Below are 16,710 nucleotides of genomic sequence, written 5' to 3'. Positions count from 1 at the left end.
GCTGGAGACTTCAATACCCCATTTTCAATAATGGATAGAACTAAACTGATCAACAGGAACTGAAAGACTTAAACAACCACATAAACCAAATAGATCTACAGACAGTCACAAAACACTCACCCCAACGACAGCAAAACACACATTCTTCTCAAGTCACATGAAATAGTCTCCAGAATAGACCACACAGTAGACCACAAAATAAGCCTAAATACATTTAAAAGGACTGAAGTCAAGTAAAGTATCTTCTCTGATGACAATGTAATGGAGTGAAATTAGAAATCAACAACAAAAAAAATTGGTGGGAAATTCATAAATAAATGGAAATTAAACAACACACTTGCAAATAAACAATGGGTCAAAGAAGAAATCACAAGGGAAATCTAAAACAAAAACTGTGAGATGAATGAAAATGAAGATGCGACATACCAAAACTTATGGGAGTCATCTAAAGCAATGCTTAGGGAGAAATTTATAGCTGTAGATTCCTAATAAAGAAGAAAGATCTCAAATCAATAACCTAAGCTTCCAGTTTAAGAGCATGGAAAAAGCAAGGAGACCCAAAACAACCCAGAAACCAAGGAGAAGGAAAGAAACAATAAAGATTAGAGCAGAAGTGAATGAAATAGGGAATAAAAAACAATAGAGAAAAATCAATGAAACTGAAAGTTCTTTGAAAAGCTCAGCACAAAAATGAGAAACCTTTAGATAGACTGACCAAGAGAAAAAGAGAGAGAAGACTCATGACATCCCCCAAACCTGCCTGAGCTCTAGCTGCCCACACAGACTGGGGAATGCCATCAGGGGAAAAGCCATATAGATGTGGAACTCACCCAGGGCTAGTTCCTTCTTTTGAGGGCTGACATCTCTCCAGTTTGTGGTTTCTCTTAAGTGCCTTCAAATAGTTGTTTGCACTTTACCCAGAGTTTATAATTGCTATTTGAGGAAAGGTTATTCTGATACAAGCTACTCTGGCATTACCAAGAGTGGAACCTCCAGATGCCCTCTCAAAGAGGAAAGAGGGTGTCTCAAGGGGAGAGTCAGCACAAGAAAAATATTAACATGAACACATTATGTTTAAATCATAGGTTAGACAAGTTCACAAAACCAGCCCACCATTTATGAGCCACCAGAAGATGCCAGCCAAATTCTCTCTAGTTGATGATAAAATGATTCTTAGCAAAAGATGGAGAGGGGTGATTTTTCAAGGTCCCCTTGACTTTCAAACCTGAATGAAATGATGTTTCTGCTTTTGTTATAGGTCTTGCTTTGGCCTCTGCCTGAGTTTGCAATCCATATGGCTATTATAAGATTTCTCTTCTTTTCCTCTATAAGTCCAGAATCAATTAGGAGACTAAGAAGTAATGAAGCTTTTAGAGTATGAAGACAAAGTAATGGAACCATCAAGGAGAGTGTCCCCAAGGACAACCATCACAGGTAGAAGACAGAAGTTGATTCAGACTCCCCAAGCAGTACAGCTCACCTAGATAAGACAAGCTCTAGAATGATTTCTTTCCTTTTCCCACTCCTATTTGTGTCTAAATGGGTTCAAAAATTTTTTTAATGTTTTTTTAACATAAAATCATTATGGATGCAGTATAAAACCAGAAATAGGTACCCAGAAATTACAAGAAAATGGATAATTGCATATACAAATTTTAAGTTCTATATAAAATTATTTCATAATACTTTTCAATAGAAAGCAAAAAATATTTTCAATAAAAATGCTTTGGGTTAGAAGTTGGCTAGGGTAAGCTATGATTTATTAGATTAACTGGGACAGGGGCTAGGCTCCTAAGGGTTAAGCACAGCTGAGAGGAGATGAAGGTTTGTTGTGTAGGGTGGGAATTTACATTCAAGATAACTATGAGTACATGAAAGAAGAGAAATAGGACAGTAGCAAAGAGGAAAGTAGGACAGTAGGAACACATTTCAGATTTCAGGAGACCTAAATATGTCTCAAGTTACCAGTGAAGAAAATGATGCTAGAAAGAAAGGGGTGAAGAATGGGATCACAGGTACTCTATGAACCAGATAATCTCCTTAGAATAACCAATATAGGATCAAACCATAAATCACGAAAAGGTAACCAAAGGGATGCTATTTCTGTGCCAATGGGATGCAGTCTCATCTAAAATCTGACTGGCCTCTAACCACATGAAGGACCCTCCCTGCAGACCCTGGGCACTATGCCTCCCTGGGAAGGGTGAGCCGTCCCACTCTGAGAAACATTTCCTTAGTAGGCTACCATTTTGTAATGAGAGAAGATATTTCAGCATTTCTGGGGTAGAGAAATGAGTCCTACCTACACCAGGGCCCAGAAGTATGACCCTGAAGGCCTCCACGGGGAAGCTTCAAGAATATGTAAATTCAACCGCATGTATAGGTTCGTAAGTGCATTTTTCTGGATGGGGTCGTACAGCTCTCACCTGATACTTCAGAGGTCAGCAGCCAAGCACCACTGATCTAGAACAGGAGTTGGCAAACTTTCGGCAAAGGTCCAAATAATAAATATTCAGAGTTTTGTGGGTTATACCTTTTCTGTCACAACTACTTAACGCTGACATTGAAATGTGACAGCAGCCACAGACAGTGAATAAATGAATGGATGCATCGGCATATTAATAAAACTTGATGTTTAAAAACTAGCTATGGGCCTCCCTGGTGGCGCAGTGGTTGAGAGTCCGCCTGCTGATGCAGGGGATACGGGTTCGTGCCCCGGTCTGGGAGGATCCCATATGCCGTGGAGCGGCTGGGCCCGTGAGCCATGGCCGCTGAGCCTGCGCATCCAGAGCCTGTGCTCCGCAACGGGAGAGGCCACAACAGTGAGAGGCCTGCGTACCGCAAAAAAAAAAAAAAAAAAAAAAAAAAAAACTAGCTATCACCAGATTTGACTGGAGGGCCCATCATCATTTGCTCTGATGTAGAAAGACCCTCCTGTGCAGGACTCCCGGGCACTCAGAGGGCACTTCTGTCTTGGTGCACAGCCCCATCCTCCAGATTCCCTGCCATCCACCTTGTTCCTTCCCCCTGGCTCCTCCAGCCATAGCTGGAGGTCTTACGGGATCTTCAAAAGTTGATTCCAGGAATATTAAATGAATGATAAAGGAAACTTAAAAGGAAAAAAGAATTACCTAATTATGTTTTGTTCTTTTCATATTTCCTTGGATGCTACGAGAACATTAGGTGCCCCCAACCATGACCTGATTTTGTTTTGGTGTTTTGGGGGGCATTGCTTAACACTATTGTATTTAAATAAGTGTTTGTGTACTTATTAACATTTTCCTCACCAATTATGTGAGCTACATGAGAGTAGGAAAGATAATCATCTTGATCACAGCTGTAGGTGTCTCCCAGCCTAGTACAAAGCCTGACACAAGTACTTAATAAATATTGGTTGAAAGAATGAATACATATATTTTTACATAGTTGTAATTACAGCAGGTACAACTGCTTATCCTCCTTTTTGTAAACATTATATCAAATTTCTACAAGGCTAAATGATTATCATTTTTAATGGCCACATACACCAGCCCATGGGCAGACCTACCACAGACTGTTTAAACCCACCCTTCCTACTGAGCAGTGAACTGCCTGCAAGGATTCATAATTATAAAGCATGCTGTCAAATGCCTTTTCCACATATTTATGGATCATTCCTTAAATACACTCCTAGGAATCTACCTTGGTCACAGGGTAGGGGCATCTCAAAGGCTAATGAAATACACCACCCCAGAACTTCAAAAGAATAGTGCCTTGTCACTACCCTCCCCAATGAATGGGGACACTGGAGTTATCACAACTTCAACATTACATATCATTGTTTAAAAACCTTTGCCGGGCTTCCCTGGTGGCACAGTGGTTGAGAATCTGCCTGCTAATGCAGGGGACACGGGTTTGAGCCCTGGTCTGGGAGGATCCCACATGCCACGGAGCAACTAGGCCCGTGAGCCACAACTACTGAGCCTGCGCCTCTGGAGCCTGTGCTCCGCAACAAGAGAGGCCGCGATAGTGAGAGGCCCACACACCGCGATGAAGAGTGGCCCCTGCTTGCCGCAACTAGAGAAAGCCCTTGCACAGAAACGAAGACCCAACGCAGCAAAAATAAATAAATTAAATAAACTCCTACCCCCAACATCTTCTTAAAAAAAAAAAAAACCTTTGCCAACGTAATAGTACATTTAAAATGATCCCTCATTGTTTAATTTGCTGACCTTTGATAGCTAATAAAGCTAAAAGGAATTTAAAAGTCCTATTTTGAGACTCTACTTTTTGCTCACTTCAAATAAAAGCTCTTCGTAATCAGAGAAAGGTACCAGGAGCCCCTCAATATACATGGTATCTTGTGATGGTTTTAAAAGAATAGGAGAAAATGCATCTTCTTCCCTTTTTGAAAATGAACCGTGAAGCCTGGCCCATAATTCACCAAGATGCTCCATTTTCTGACAGCTGAGGTGCTTGCGGTGTAGCCCAGCGGAGAGCCCTTTCCAGAACGGGGTCAGGGCCCAAGTGTGCAGTTTGCAAAGTGGAGCTGGTGAGCGGCTGGCTGTGGGGGCCCCTGCGGGCCTCAGCCAGACTCCACACAGTGAACGGGGGGAGCCTGAGCTCCACAGGGGCCCCCATTTCTGCTCACTAGCCCTTCAAGGAAGGTAGCAAGCTGCCTGCTGGAAGGGATTTAGCCAGGAACATGACTACAATGAATTTAATCATGATTAGACACGGATCTGGCTCAATCCACTTAAAAAAAAATCTAACAGATACATGAATACTGACCACTCAAGATGGCATTCAAATTAAGCTCTATGTGAAGGACTAGGCCTGGGAGAAAAATAAACCCAGGGAGCTGAAGAATCTCATTCTGATATTTTAAAATCAAAACAGAGTACTGTTTTGTAAAAGGTGTATTTTATGTTAAGATTCCTGAAGCAATTCATTTTGACACAGAGCCTACGAAGGGCGAGTCTGCTGCGTGTTCTCTACCCTCCTGCACGTTTCTCATCACCTTCCTTCCCAGGCCCCTGGACCCTCTGACGCCCTCACACCTCTGAGAGGTCCTCTGCTCTCAGAAGCTCCCTGACAGTGTCCACATCCCGAGCCCTGAACCTCTGACTGCCCTCCTCCTCTAACCCCCAGCCCACGTTCTCTGTCTCCCCTGCTGGGCCAAGGGGAGCTCATGGAGACAAACACCACAAGCCTGTGTCTGTTTCACCACAAGGATTAGAAAACCTGGGTTTCAGTTCTCCATCACCTGGGCCAGGGACCAACCCTCTGCATCTGCTCCCAGCCCTGAAATATGCAGCGACAGCAGCACCAGCAAAGTCTGCTAAAGCTGATGCCCAGGATAAACAAGACCATGGAAGACAGGCAGCGGCTGTACTGAAGGGAGCCCTGGAACGGAGCTGAGTCCACCAGGGTTGATGGTAGACTACCAACACAACTGTTATGGGCCCTGGACGAGGAGGACACTTCAACACCTCTGGTCTGTGTCCTGTCTGCAAAATGACAAATGACAGGGTTGGATTCCCTGAGCTCTGACATTCTGGTATTATTCCACATATGCCATTCAAATGTATATTTTTTATATATAAATTTATTTAATTAATTAATTTATCTTTTGCTGCATTGGGTCTTCGTTGCTGCACACGGGCTTTCTCTAGTTGTGGCGAGCGGGGGCTACTCTCCGTTGTGGTGCACGGTCTTCTCATTGCGGTGGCTTCCCTTGTTGCGGAGCACAGGCTCTAGGCATGCAGGCTTCAGTAGTTGTGGCACATGGGCTCAGGAGTTGTGGCTCGCGGGCTCTAGAGCACAGGTTCAGTAGTTGTGGCGCATGGGCTTAGTTGCTCCGCAGCATGTGGGATCTTCCCAGACCAGGGATCAAACCCGTGTCCCCTGCATTGGCAGGTGATTTCTTAACCATTGCACCACCAGGGAAGCCCCAAATGTATTTTTATAACTTTATCTCCCTTAGTATGTAGTGCGATTTAGGACAGCATAAGCACTCAATTGTTGCACACACTAAATTAACATGAAGTCCAAATCACAGTGAAAAACACTCCAAAAGCGTGTAATAACAGAGCTAGAGCTTATGTATATGCATGTGTGTATGTTTAGAACATACCACCACCAGTTACAGATACAAGCACTTGGCATCCTTAGGTTATTCGTGCACTTCTATGTGACAATTATTTACCTCCTATTTCCTTCTGAAAATCCCCAGGAAGCTACTAACTTCTAATTCCAATGTTGCCCACCACTAGGGTTCAGCTGGAAGAGTCCCTGACTAGCCACCGTGTGCAAACGTCAAGTTCAGTATTTCTAGTCTCAGGCTCGCTGGTGAAACGTATACGCTTTATCTCACATGAAAGCACCAAGAGGCCTTAGAGACCATCTGCTCCACCTGTAGGAAAACTAGACTAAGAGTGGGACTTCGAAGCTGAGATTCTAGGAAAAATATCTAGCAGCAGCAGGCATGAAGACCTGCAGGCATTTTGTCCTAGACAATTTTGCAAATGGGGGTGGGCGGAGGTAGGGGTAGGACTGGCGATGGCCATGAGTTGGGCGTCCTGAGCCTCTAGGAGGCCCGGCTCACACAGGCAGCTCTTCAGGCAGGCTTGGGTCTCGGGTGGGGTCAGTCGGTGCTCTGCCCTCTGGCCCTTCCAGGGAGAGGGTGACCTCCAGCTGGAGGGAACGGCCAAACTATTGTTTGCAGCTTTGCAGGAAGCTGTTTGAAAGGGTCATTGAAAAATGATCTTACTAAATCAAGCTGTACCAATATTTTTATTTCCTTTCATGCAATGCCGCGTTTAAAGGCATTAGATGGGGTCTGTTTATAAAGCCTGGGAAACAAGCCTATGTGACTTAAGTTCAGAAAAACAAAAGCGTCCTGCTCTTAAAGTACAGAGAACAGAGAGAATAGGATGGCATCTGTCTCAGAGCAAGCCTTTGCTCTTGGTGTCTAATAGATATCTGATCAAAAAAGCACATCAAATCCAAAACACTTTGTCAAGGAAATGTCACATATCCTGACATTTATGCATAATAAGCCATCTTCTCAAGGTTCTAACAGATTTTAGAAAAAGAAGCAATTATTAATTGTATGCTTTATAACATTATTTTAATAAATGACAAATCACTGTCACTTGTCTGGGAAATGGCTTTATGTGGCGTTGGTGGAGAAGAGACATTCAGACACTTGACCTTCCAGGTGTCCCCAGTCTCCACCCCAATCAATGGCACCTGAATTAAAACAAAGAGCATTTGAAGAGGTAAAAACTGGGACTCTACTGATCTACGTATGGGGTTCACTGGGCAGGTGTTCACCATTCTCCTCTCCCTGCAGATGAAACACAGAAGCCCCCAAACCAGTAAGGATCACTGGACCAAGGAGCAGAGAAAAATCTAGAAAACAGAGCATGAAAAGGAGAATTTTCCCCTCTTCACAGTGTGATCAAGAATCAACTGTGAAACCCATGACTTTTAGAGGAGGAAGGCACCACAGAAGGAATAGAAAGCAGTTTTATGGGTAACGAAAGGGGCCCAGGCATCCGAGGGAGGCCCTCTGCCAGGTCCAACAGCCAAACAGAGGCGAGGTTGGGAGGGGACCCTGGCTCTTCTACAACAGACTCTGTGCACTGCAGAAACCCAGAAAGCCTTGGCATTTCCAAAAATGGACAGGCTCTCTACCTAAAGCCAAGGAAAGTACAAGTCAGGCAAATGGCTGCTAATTTTTAACTAAAACGCTAAGATCATAATAACAATGTCTAATATTAGGGAGAAAAAGCACTAGAAGTCTTACTGTCTAGGAGACTCCAAAACACTGCTGCTGCTTTTTAGCCTTTTATATTATGTTTTACATAATTTAAATATTTTACTGGTCAGGTTTAACCTGCAAGTAGCCGTGAGGGAAATGACCCCTTCAGAATAGCTTCCCTCTTATAAGAGAAAGACCATCTGTCTAGAAGTGACCAGTCCTAACGTGGTGGGACCTCAGGAGTTCAGTAATTGCAAAACCCGAAAGCACGGTGCCATTTGAAGCCCAGCTGCCAAGACAGTTAAAGAGGTGTGAGGTTTGCAGGATGTGTGTTTAACTGAGGTCATTCTTGCTGGCTCTACCTATTAAGTTAAATGAGACTATTTTCTTAATGAAAGGAAGAAGCAGGCAAACTAAAGATAAAATCTGGGTTCTTACCAAATATCATACGGTATCACTTATATGTGGAATCTAAAAAATGGTACAAATTAACTTATCTATAAAACAGAAACAGACTCACAGACATATGGTTACCAAAGTGGAAGAGGGGGATGGATAAATTAGGAGTTTGGGATTAATAGATACACACTGCTATATATAAAATAGATAATCAACAAGGACCTACTGTATAGCACAGGGAACTATATTCAATATCTTGTATAACCTATAATGGAAAAGTTTGAAAAAGAAGAGGTATCTATATATGAATAACTGAATCATTTTGCTGTACACCTGAAACTAACACAACACTGTAAGTCAACTATACTTCAATTAAAAAGAATGGAAAAAAAAAAAAACGAAGAAAACAAAAAAACTGGGTTCTTAAAAATAGACTTACGGTGTTTACTTCACTTTTGGTGTGAATAAAAGGAGCTTGATTGGACACAAAAGCAAAAAGCTGACACCTCAGAGATTCTCTGTGAAGATGGACTAGTCAACAGCAGTGATGGTGACAGTAAATGTTACTCCTCAGGGAGAACTTCTTGGACTTTGGTGCACAAGAATCACCTGGGGTCTTGTGAGAATGCAAACTGAATCAGGAGGTCTGGGTAGGGGCTGAGATTCTGCGTTTCTAACAAGCTTACGATGCTGCTGGTCCGCAGACCGCACTTTGAGTAGCAAAGCTCTACGGTCCACAAAGATCTTTCCTTGTGGTTCTTTAACGGGTTAGGGTGGATGAGACTTGAGGAGTAAAACAATTACCTGTAGTGAACACTGAGAAGAGAATTGGTTTTGGAGGAGTAACTTTTTAAAAGTTTCAAAAACATACAAAGAATCTTCATATATAATAACCTGGACTTAGTATGTTTTCATGGCTGGATTAAAGAATGACAATGAGTAATTAAGAATTAATATGAGTGGAGGGCTTTGGCATTTAGAAAGCCCATCCACTGCACCGACTCATTTGGTTCTCATGTCACCTCTCTGAGGTCAGGCAGGCAGCCCCACCCTTGCTCTACCTGTGATACCAATGAGGCTGGAGGGATGTTAAATTCAGAGCCAGAGCTCAGACGCCTCCCCCCCACCCCACAGCTTGGTGCTTGAAGACTTTATTTGCTTTAGTGCCAACCAGCAGATGGACCACTAATCCAAACATTTTAAATTCTATAAATAAGATAATATTGTTTGGGTGCTTATCTCTCTAACCATTTTCTTCTATGTTAACCTTATTGATTCGAATTAATGCCCATAGCCACATACTGGGGAAGAGTCCTGAGCCACCCAGGGGAGCAGCTTGGTATGAGCTGGGAGGCCCGTGGGGTGGCACTTGGGCCTCCTCGGCACCTGCCCAGCCTGCTTTTTGGAGCCCACCACACAGAACTTGAACCCATAACTGGCAAAAGATCCCCAGCTGAGTACTTGACTTGAACGTAGAAAACCGAGACACACTGGATAGCTCCTTCCAGGGCTTAGGTGGGAGGGAGTTTCCCACTCCTCAGAAGTAGTCCCCGCAGGGGCTCAAACTCATGAACTAGCCTATTAAACAGAAAAAGCATTGGTTTTGGAAATGAAACTATGGGGCTCAAATCCCTACTCTGCCACTTAGGTAATTTTCCTCTGGCAAGTTCCCTAACCTCTTTGCCTCAATTCTACCATCCATAAGCCCAGATAAGAACACACACAAGCAGAGATGGAGGGAAGCACAGCATCTGGCATGTGGGCAGCGTCCGGTGTGCGGTATTTCCAGGCACAGAAAGCCTGCTCCAGAGCTTGGCCCACAGCAGGGCGAGCCTCTGCTTTCACTCAGCTCTGAAAGAGCCAAGCAAGGAAGAGTTTGCAAGTGTTAATGGCCTATGAGCAATGTGGGGCGTTTTGATTAAAATTTTGCAAGGTTCACTGACTGTTAAGAACACAAAATAACAGACCAACTCTGCTATAAGTGCTGTCTCTGGTGACAGGGAGTTGAGTTTTTCCTGTGTGTGGCACTCTGCTCTAAGTTTGTAAATCTGGGGTAAGAGGAACAAAATATTTACCTTTTCCAGGGCCTCTCTGTCGAGTAGTTCTTGCACAGCTAGCAGCTTGATGCTGTAAGAAAAAATTAAAACCACACTTGAAAACAAAACATTTTCTATCACCAAGCATCAGACAAGTCACAGGAACAAAAGTCTGAAATTTTAGCCTGCATTTCTGCATCACCTCCCACCTCAAGGTAACCTTTGGTTTGAACTGAAATGACCATTTCAGAACTATTAAAAATGTTTCTAAGTTGTAAAAGTGATTTTACCATATGATCCAGCAATTCCACTTCCAGGCATATACCCAGAAGAGTTGAAAACAGGGACTCAAACAGTTATTTGCACACCCATGTTCATGGCAGAATTTTTGCAAGAGCCAAAAGGTGAAAACAACTTAAATGTCCATCAGTGTATGAATGGATAAACAAAATATGGTACACATTTTATATATGATGAAATATTATTCAGCCTTAAAAAGAAGGAACTTCTGGGGCTTCCCTGGTGGCGCAGAGGTTGACAGTCCGCCTGCCGATGCAGGGGACACGGGTTCGTGCCCTGGTCCGGGAAGATCCCACATGCCGTGGAGCGGCTGGGCCCGTGAGCCATGGCCGCTGAGCCTGCGTGTCCGGAGCCTGTGCTCCGCAACGGGAGAGGCCACAACAGTGAGAGGCCCGCCTACTACAAAAAACAAATACAAAAACAAAAAAAGAAGGAACTTCTGGCACATGCTACGACACAGAGGAACCTTGAAGGCATTATGCTAAATGAAATAAGCCAGACACAGAAGGACAAATATTATATGACTCCACTTATTTGAAGTCCTTAGACTAGTCAAACCCAAAGAGACAGATAGTAGAATAGTGGTTGTCAGGGTCTTTGGGAGGGAGGAATGGGGAGTTATTATTTAACGGGTATGGAGTTTCTGTGTGGGAAAAAATTCTGTAGATGGTGGTGATGGTGGCACAACAATGTGAATATACTTAATGTCACTGAATTGTATACTTACTAATGATTGAAATAGTAAATTTTATGTTATGTACATTTCACCACAAAAATTTCTAAAAGTAATTGATAGTTGCTTATGTAAGCAACCTGAATAAATTCAGAGGAATATAAAGAATAGTTGCCCATGTTCAGCATTAATCTTCCCTTGATGTCCCTTTGATGAGAACAAACAAATAGCTAAAATCACTCCTCATGAAGAGGGCCTGATCAGCTGCTCATTTGTTACCGTACACGGATTGAGCCCTACTGTGTGCAGGTAGTCGAGGGCACCTGATGACTATGACCTGCTCCCTGCCCACGAGGAGCTCACAGCCTCTCGGAGGCCACAGTCAGAGCAGAAGAGGACCAGTAGGGTGCCGAGTGGACTGTCTGGGGCACAGAGGGAGCCCAGCCCGGCCAAGGTCAGAGGTGGCTTCCTGCAGGAAGGACCAGGTTAGCCTTGCCAGGGGAGGGGACTGGGGAGAAAGGTGACCCGCAGGGAGACAGCGGGGGCAAAGGCACCAAGGGGAGAGAAAGGGCTCGAGTGTGTACACAACTCATCAGTTTCCAGTTTAGGGGCCAGAGTCCAGACTGCAGCCAGCAGCTGAAGTGAGGGAATTCAGACGTGGGAGCAGGTTTTACAGGGGAGGTATTTTCCCTTTGTGACAAATTGCTTTTGAAGTGTTTGCGGATGCAGTGAGCAGGCGTCCAAGGCTGGACAGGCCAGCACACAGGAGGAAGCAGGAGCTCAGCAAGACCGTTTAGGGGTGGGTCAGTTGTCGATGGTGTCATCGTGCTCCTTCCCCACCCAGCTAATCTGCTTGTGGTCGCTGGTCACTGTGTCCCTGCCAACCTGCACAGGTTCTCTGGAGCAGAAATGGGCCCCATCTGTACCACACACCTCCATCAAAAGGGGTTATGCCCATGATAAGATTCACCTCCATCTACAGAATTCTTCATAATCTCTCTGCACAGCTAAGCAAGCACTGTCCAACCAAATGCAAAGGTTTACTTTAAAGCAACTTCAGCAAGTGCAATAAAGGTTTTCAAGGCCTATAAGAAACCACCACCACTACCAACAACAATTTAGCAGGCATCAGGGCTAATGGACAGGACCCTGGGCATTCCCTCTGCTCCAATCACTGACTTTCCTTCGTCTCTTGGACTGGTTTTCTTTTGTTGTATCTCTGGCTTGGAACAGTCTTCCCCAAGATCTTGACAACACCGACTGCATCCCATTGCATCATTTCAGTCTAAGTGCAAATTGCTGCCTCTTCTAAGCAGCATCCCTGGTCACCAGGTTCGTTTTTGGGGGGTTTTTTTTTCAGTGCACTTACTGGTACCTTAATACATTTGTTAGGGTGCTTTTGTCTGTTTCCTCCCAACCAGCACTGGAAACTCTTTGACGCTGGGAGCTCAAGGGTCTTCTCACTACATCTGCAGTGCCTATAACTGACACAGGAAGGACAGTCAGGAATATTTACTGGCCGCCAGGCAGGGCCCAGGGGCTTAGAGGCCAAGTCGCTATCAGTGTGGACAGCTAAAATCACTGGCAAGCCTCAGTTCCTCCACCTGAAAAGGAAGGCCTCCAGTGAGATGACTGTGTGTGTTTTCCCCAGGGTGAACGGTGCTACGTGCATTTGTAGAAATGTTTGCCAGGATGTCTGGTGGCAGGTCAAAGCTATTGGCTACTTCTCAGTGCACTCTGATTCCCAATGCACACCTCTAGATTCCAGGTTATCAATTTGGACAGCAAGTTATAGGCTAAGGAGACTCCAGTTGTAGCTCAAGTTTCAGAAGCTTAAACTACTTCTGAAATAACCACTGGAAAATATTTTTACTGGAGGAATTTTTTTAATAGTCTCTCATTCCTGCCCTTCTCTATGGTCATGAAGTCCAGTTTAGGATCAGGTATCAGATATTGACAGGTTAGAGAAAAGGTTTAAACACTGTTAATACACTCAACTCTCTCCTCCCTATTCACAAAGATACTACATTCAAACGACTGTAGAACATGATCTGAAAACCAACAGTTTGAGGCATTGAATGAAGACGAAATTAGAACAACTTCAGTTGACGCTTCTTAGTCAAAACCTGAAGGATGTTAGTCCCTGCTCTCACCAGTTTACTTTCCTCTTGAACGGGAATGGCAAATACTTGGCATGTACACTCTCCAATCCTCTTCACCTCTTTCCACGGAACTCACCCCCTTTTAACTTAGATACAGCTTCAGAATCTTTCTGAACTCTGCAGTGAACCACAACCAATCTACTGAAGTTGACATGTGAGATTCAACCAATTTAACTTCTGCTCTAAAACCAATACCAAATAGGATTCATGTATTGGGTAGGGGCAGGAAAAAAATAGAAACCTTTTCACACTACTAAAACCCAGCGACACAAAGGAGAAAAGATGGAAAAGATGGAGAAAAGAGGATAGGACACTCAAATCTAGATGGTTTGAGTTTCAAAATGGAAACAATACATGTTAATCAGAGTTACTGCAACAGCTGCTCATAACATTGGATTTCTTCAGGAAGTTGTGTTTTTTTCCTCCTTAGAGCTATAATCTTTAAGAGTATTCGAGATGTTTCCTGTTATATAGCTAACCTACTGTTAGTTCTTAACTTATTGGAAACTCTTCAAGTCTGGAGTATTTATTTCAGTATTGATGGTATCAGATTCTTCTAGCACATCAGATACTCCCTGGGAGGAAATTTCACACACACGAAGACGCAATGAGCCCATTTCCCAAATCCTCCGTTCGACACCTCTAACTTCTTACCCTGGAAGGGAATCTCATCTCTCAGTTTTGACTTTGCTCCCCCTTCCCTCCTTTCCTTTCTCCATTTCTCCCTCCTTCCTTCCCTCTTTCTGTCCTTTTGCTAATTCCACAAATATATACTGGCACCAGGCACCAGGAAAACAAAGATGAATGCGATATGGTCCCTGCCCTCAAAGGGCTCACAGGGGCTAGGATGCTGCTAGGGCACAAGCCCAGGGAGGTATGTCTCTCTGAGACTCTCCTGGGTTCCAATGTGGGCCAGCAGAGATGAGCTAAACAGGGCATGTCTCTCGGGTGGCCTGGTGCTTGGTCAGCAACCTCTGAAAACAGCAGGGCTCCCTCCCATCAGATGGGAGCTGCAATTTCTTTTTCACACTTGACTTTGAGAAGAGAGGCAAATCACACAAAAGCAGCTGACAGCCGTGAATTATTTAGAAAAATGGCCATTTCAAGGCCAAGTTCTGAAGTCAAGATGGGCAACACTTAGAAGGACCTAGAATGCATGCAATTAATGTTTGCTAAGTAAGCTACAAGGAGGTGAGGCGCTTGAGGGCAGATGTCTTATTCAGCTGGACAGTGGCTGGCACAGTGAGGTCTGTAATGTAATTTGAAGTGGTGATGGGCAAGGTGCCAGGCAGACACTGACAGCAGGGAAGAAAAGCAGCAAAGTTAAAGAGACAAGACGGAGGGCACCCCTGCAGCCTGGGGGTGGCTTAGAGCTGCAGACTCTGAACGATCCTCAGTGACCCCTGAAAAGGCAGATAAAATGTGTAGCAAAAGCACTTAAAGAGTAAACTCCCAACTACACAGAAACTCACGCTTCCAGAACAGCTTATGAGCTACAGGGCACCAGAATCAAGAATTCACTCTCGCTCCCTTTCTCTGAGGATTCTGGCACTTTGAGTTTCCACTGCATTTATTATAGTGTAGTGCATGAGATACAGCAGATTTCAATAAATGCAGAAAGGGTGTGATACAATGGAGCCACACATTCACTGTGCAGATAAGATATTTAAGGGATATGTATTATATACCAGGCACTATTGGATGCTGAGGATACGATGATGTACAACAATACAATGATACAACGCAGCCTCTGCCTTCAAACTTCTGAGTGTAAGGGGGGAACCAGGTAACTAATACATCAGCCACGTGAGGAGTTCTCTCTAGAGGCAAACTCGGGGTGCTTTGAGGCCCTTTGCAAGAGCATAATAAAGCTGGGAGGCTTCCTGGGAAGTGACTGCTAAGCTGACACCCACGGGCTTACAAGGCAGAGAGGTGGGGTGGCAGGAACAGCATGAGCAAAGGAACGAGGTGGGAGGTCAGGCAGGGCCCCCGCAGGCACTGCACGCCAACCAGGGAACACAGGGTGCCTGGGGCGTGGTGCAGGTGCTGAAAGATTATTCTGCAGGAGCCAGCCGGGCCAGGCCTCTTAGAGGGTTTTTAAGCCATATTAAGGAGTGGCCACCGATGATCTAGGGCTGTGGTGTGGTAGAGGGCCCGGGACACAGAAGATGCCCAGTAAAGGTGTAAAAATGGCTCTGAGGTGGAGAAGGGATGGGGGTGGGGAGGCATGGAGGACAAGAGTGGAGGCAACAAGACCTGAGATGGGTCCCGGGAAGAGATGATGGAGGCTGGTGCAGGGAAAAGGCACTGAGCTAATTCCAGACAGGTCGGGAGCTGGCAGGACCTGATGAAGAAACAGATATGGGGGATGTGAGGGAAATATCCTCGCACCTCCCGGCCTGTGAAACTGGGGGCTGAAGGGACCATCTACTTGGGTTGTTGATGAAGAGTTATGTCTTGGACACACTGACTTTGGGGCCTGTGGGATCTCTCAGTGGGATGTGAACAGCAGCTGGCTGTCCCTCAGCAAGTTCTGGGCTCTCGGTGTGGACACCAGGAGCACGAGGACAGTGCTCCTGATGTCCACGTCCAGAGCCCAGGAGACTGTGCAGAGGCACAGAAGACCAAGGGCCATTGCCACTTAAGAGGCAGGCAGAGGACTTCCCTCGTGGCACAGTGGTTAAGAATCCGCCTGCCAGTACAGGGGACACGGGTTCGAGCCCTGGTCCGGGAAGATCCCACGTGCCGCGGAGCAACGAAACCCATGCGCCACAACTACCGAGCCTGTGCTCTAGAGCCCGCGAGCCACAACTACTGAAGCCCGTGCGCCTAGAGCCCGCGCTCCACAACAAGAGAAGCCACCGCAATGAGAAGCCCGCGCACTGCAACGAAGGGTAGCCCCCGCTCGCCGCAACTAGAGAAAGCCCGCGCGCAGCAACAAAGACCCAACGCGGCCAAAAATAAATAAATTTATTTAAAAAAAAAAAAAAAGATTTACTCTCTAAAGAGGCAGGCAGAGGAACAGGGCCTGTCAGGGAAACAGAGAAAGAACCGCCATGGGCTTCCCTGGTGGTGCAGTGGATGAGAGTCCGCCTGCCGATGCAGGGGACAGGGGTTCATGTCCCGGTCCGGGAAGATCCCACATGCTGTGGAGGAGCTGGGCCCGTGAGCCATGGCCACTGAGCCTGCGCATCCGGAGCCTGTGCTCCGCAACGGGAGAGGCCACAACAGTGAGAGGCCCGCGTACTGCAAAAAAAAAAAAAAAAAAAAAAAAAAAAAAAAAGAACCGCCAGGAAGGTGGAGGGAAAACCCAGAGCACATGGCCCAGGAGCCAAGGGGAGAGGGTGATGCAAGAAGTCGGGCGCGGGAAGGGGGGCAATGGCTCTGATTCTG

General features: G+C 45.3%; 1 protein-coding gene across 1 annotated transcript in view; it reads right to left on the bottom strand.

Annotated features, from left to right (window-relative positions):
* EEPD1 (endonuclease/exonuclease/phosphatase family domain containing 1) overlaps nt 1-16,710 on the bottom strand; it is a gene marked incomplete at its 5' end in the record, with an annotated part of 125,129 nt that overhangs the window by 39,258 nt on the left and 69,161 nt on the right. The window contains one exon of the mRNA XM_079711303.1: nt 10,222-10,273. Coding sequence (XP_079567429.1) covers nt 10,222-10,273 — 52 coding nt within the window. The remainder of the gene's footprint in view (nt 1-10,221; nt 10,274-16,710) is intronic.

Source organism: Hyperoodon ampullatus (assembly GCF_949752795.1).
Source record: "Hyperoodon ampullatus genome assembly, chromosome: 9".
Taxonomy (NCBI): Eukaryota; Metazoa; Chordata; class Mammalia; order Artiodactyla; family Ziphiidae; genus Hyperoodon; species Hyperoodon ampullatus.
Note: the sequence above shows the minus strand (reverse complement) of the source record. Positions and strands in the feature narration are given on the sequence as shown.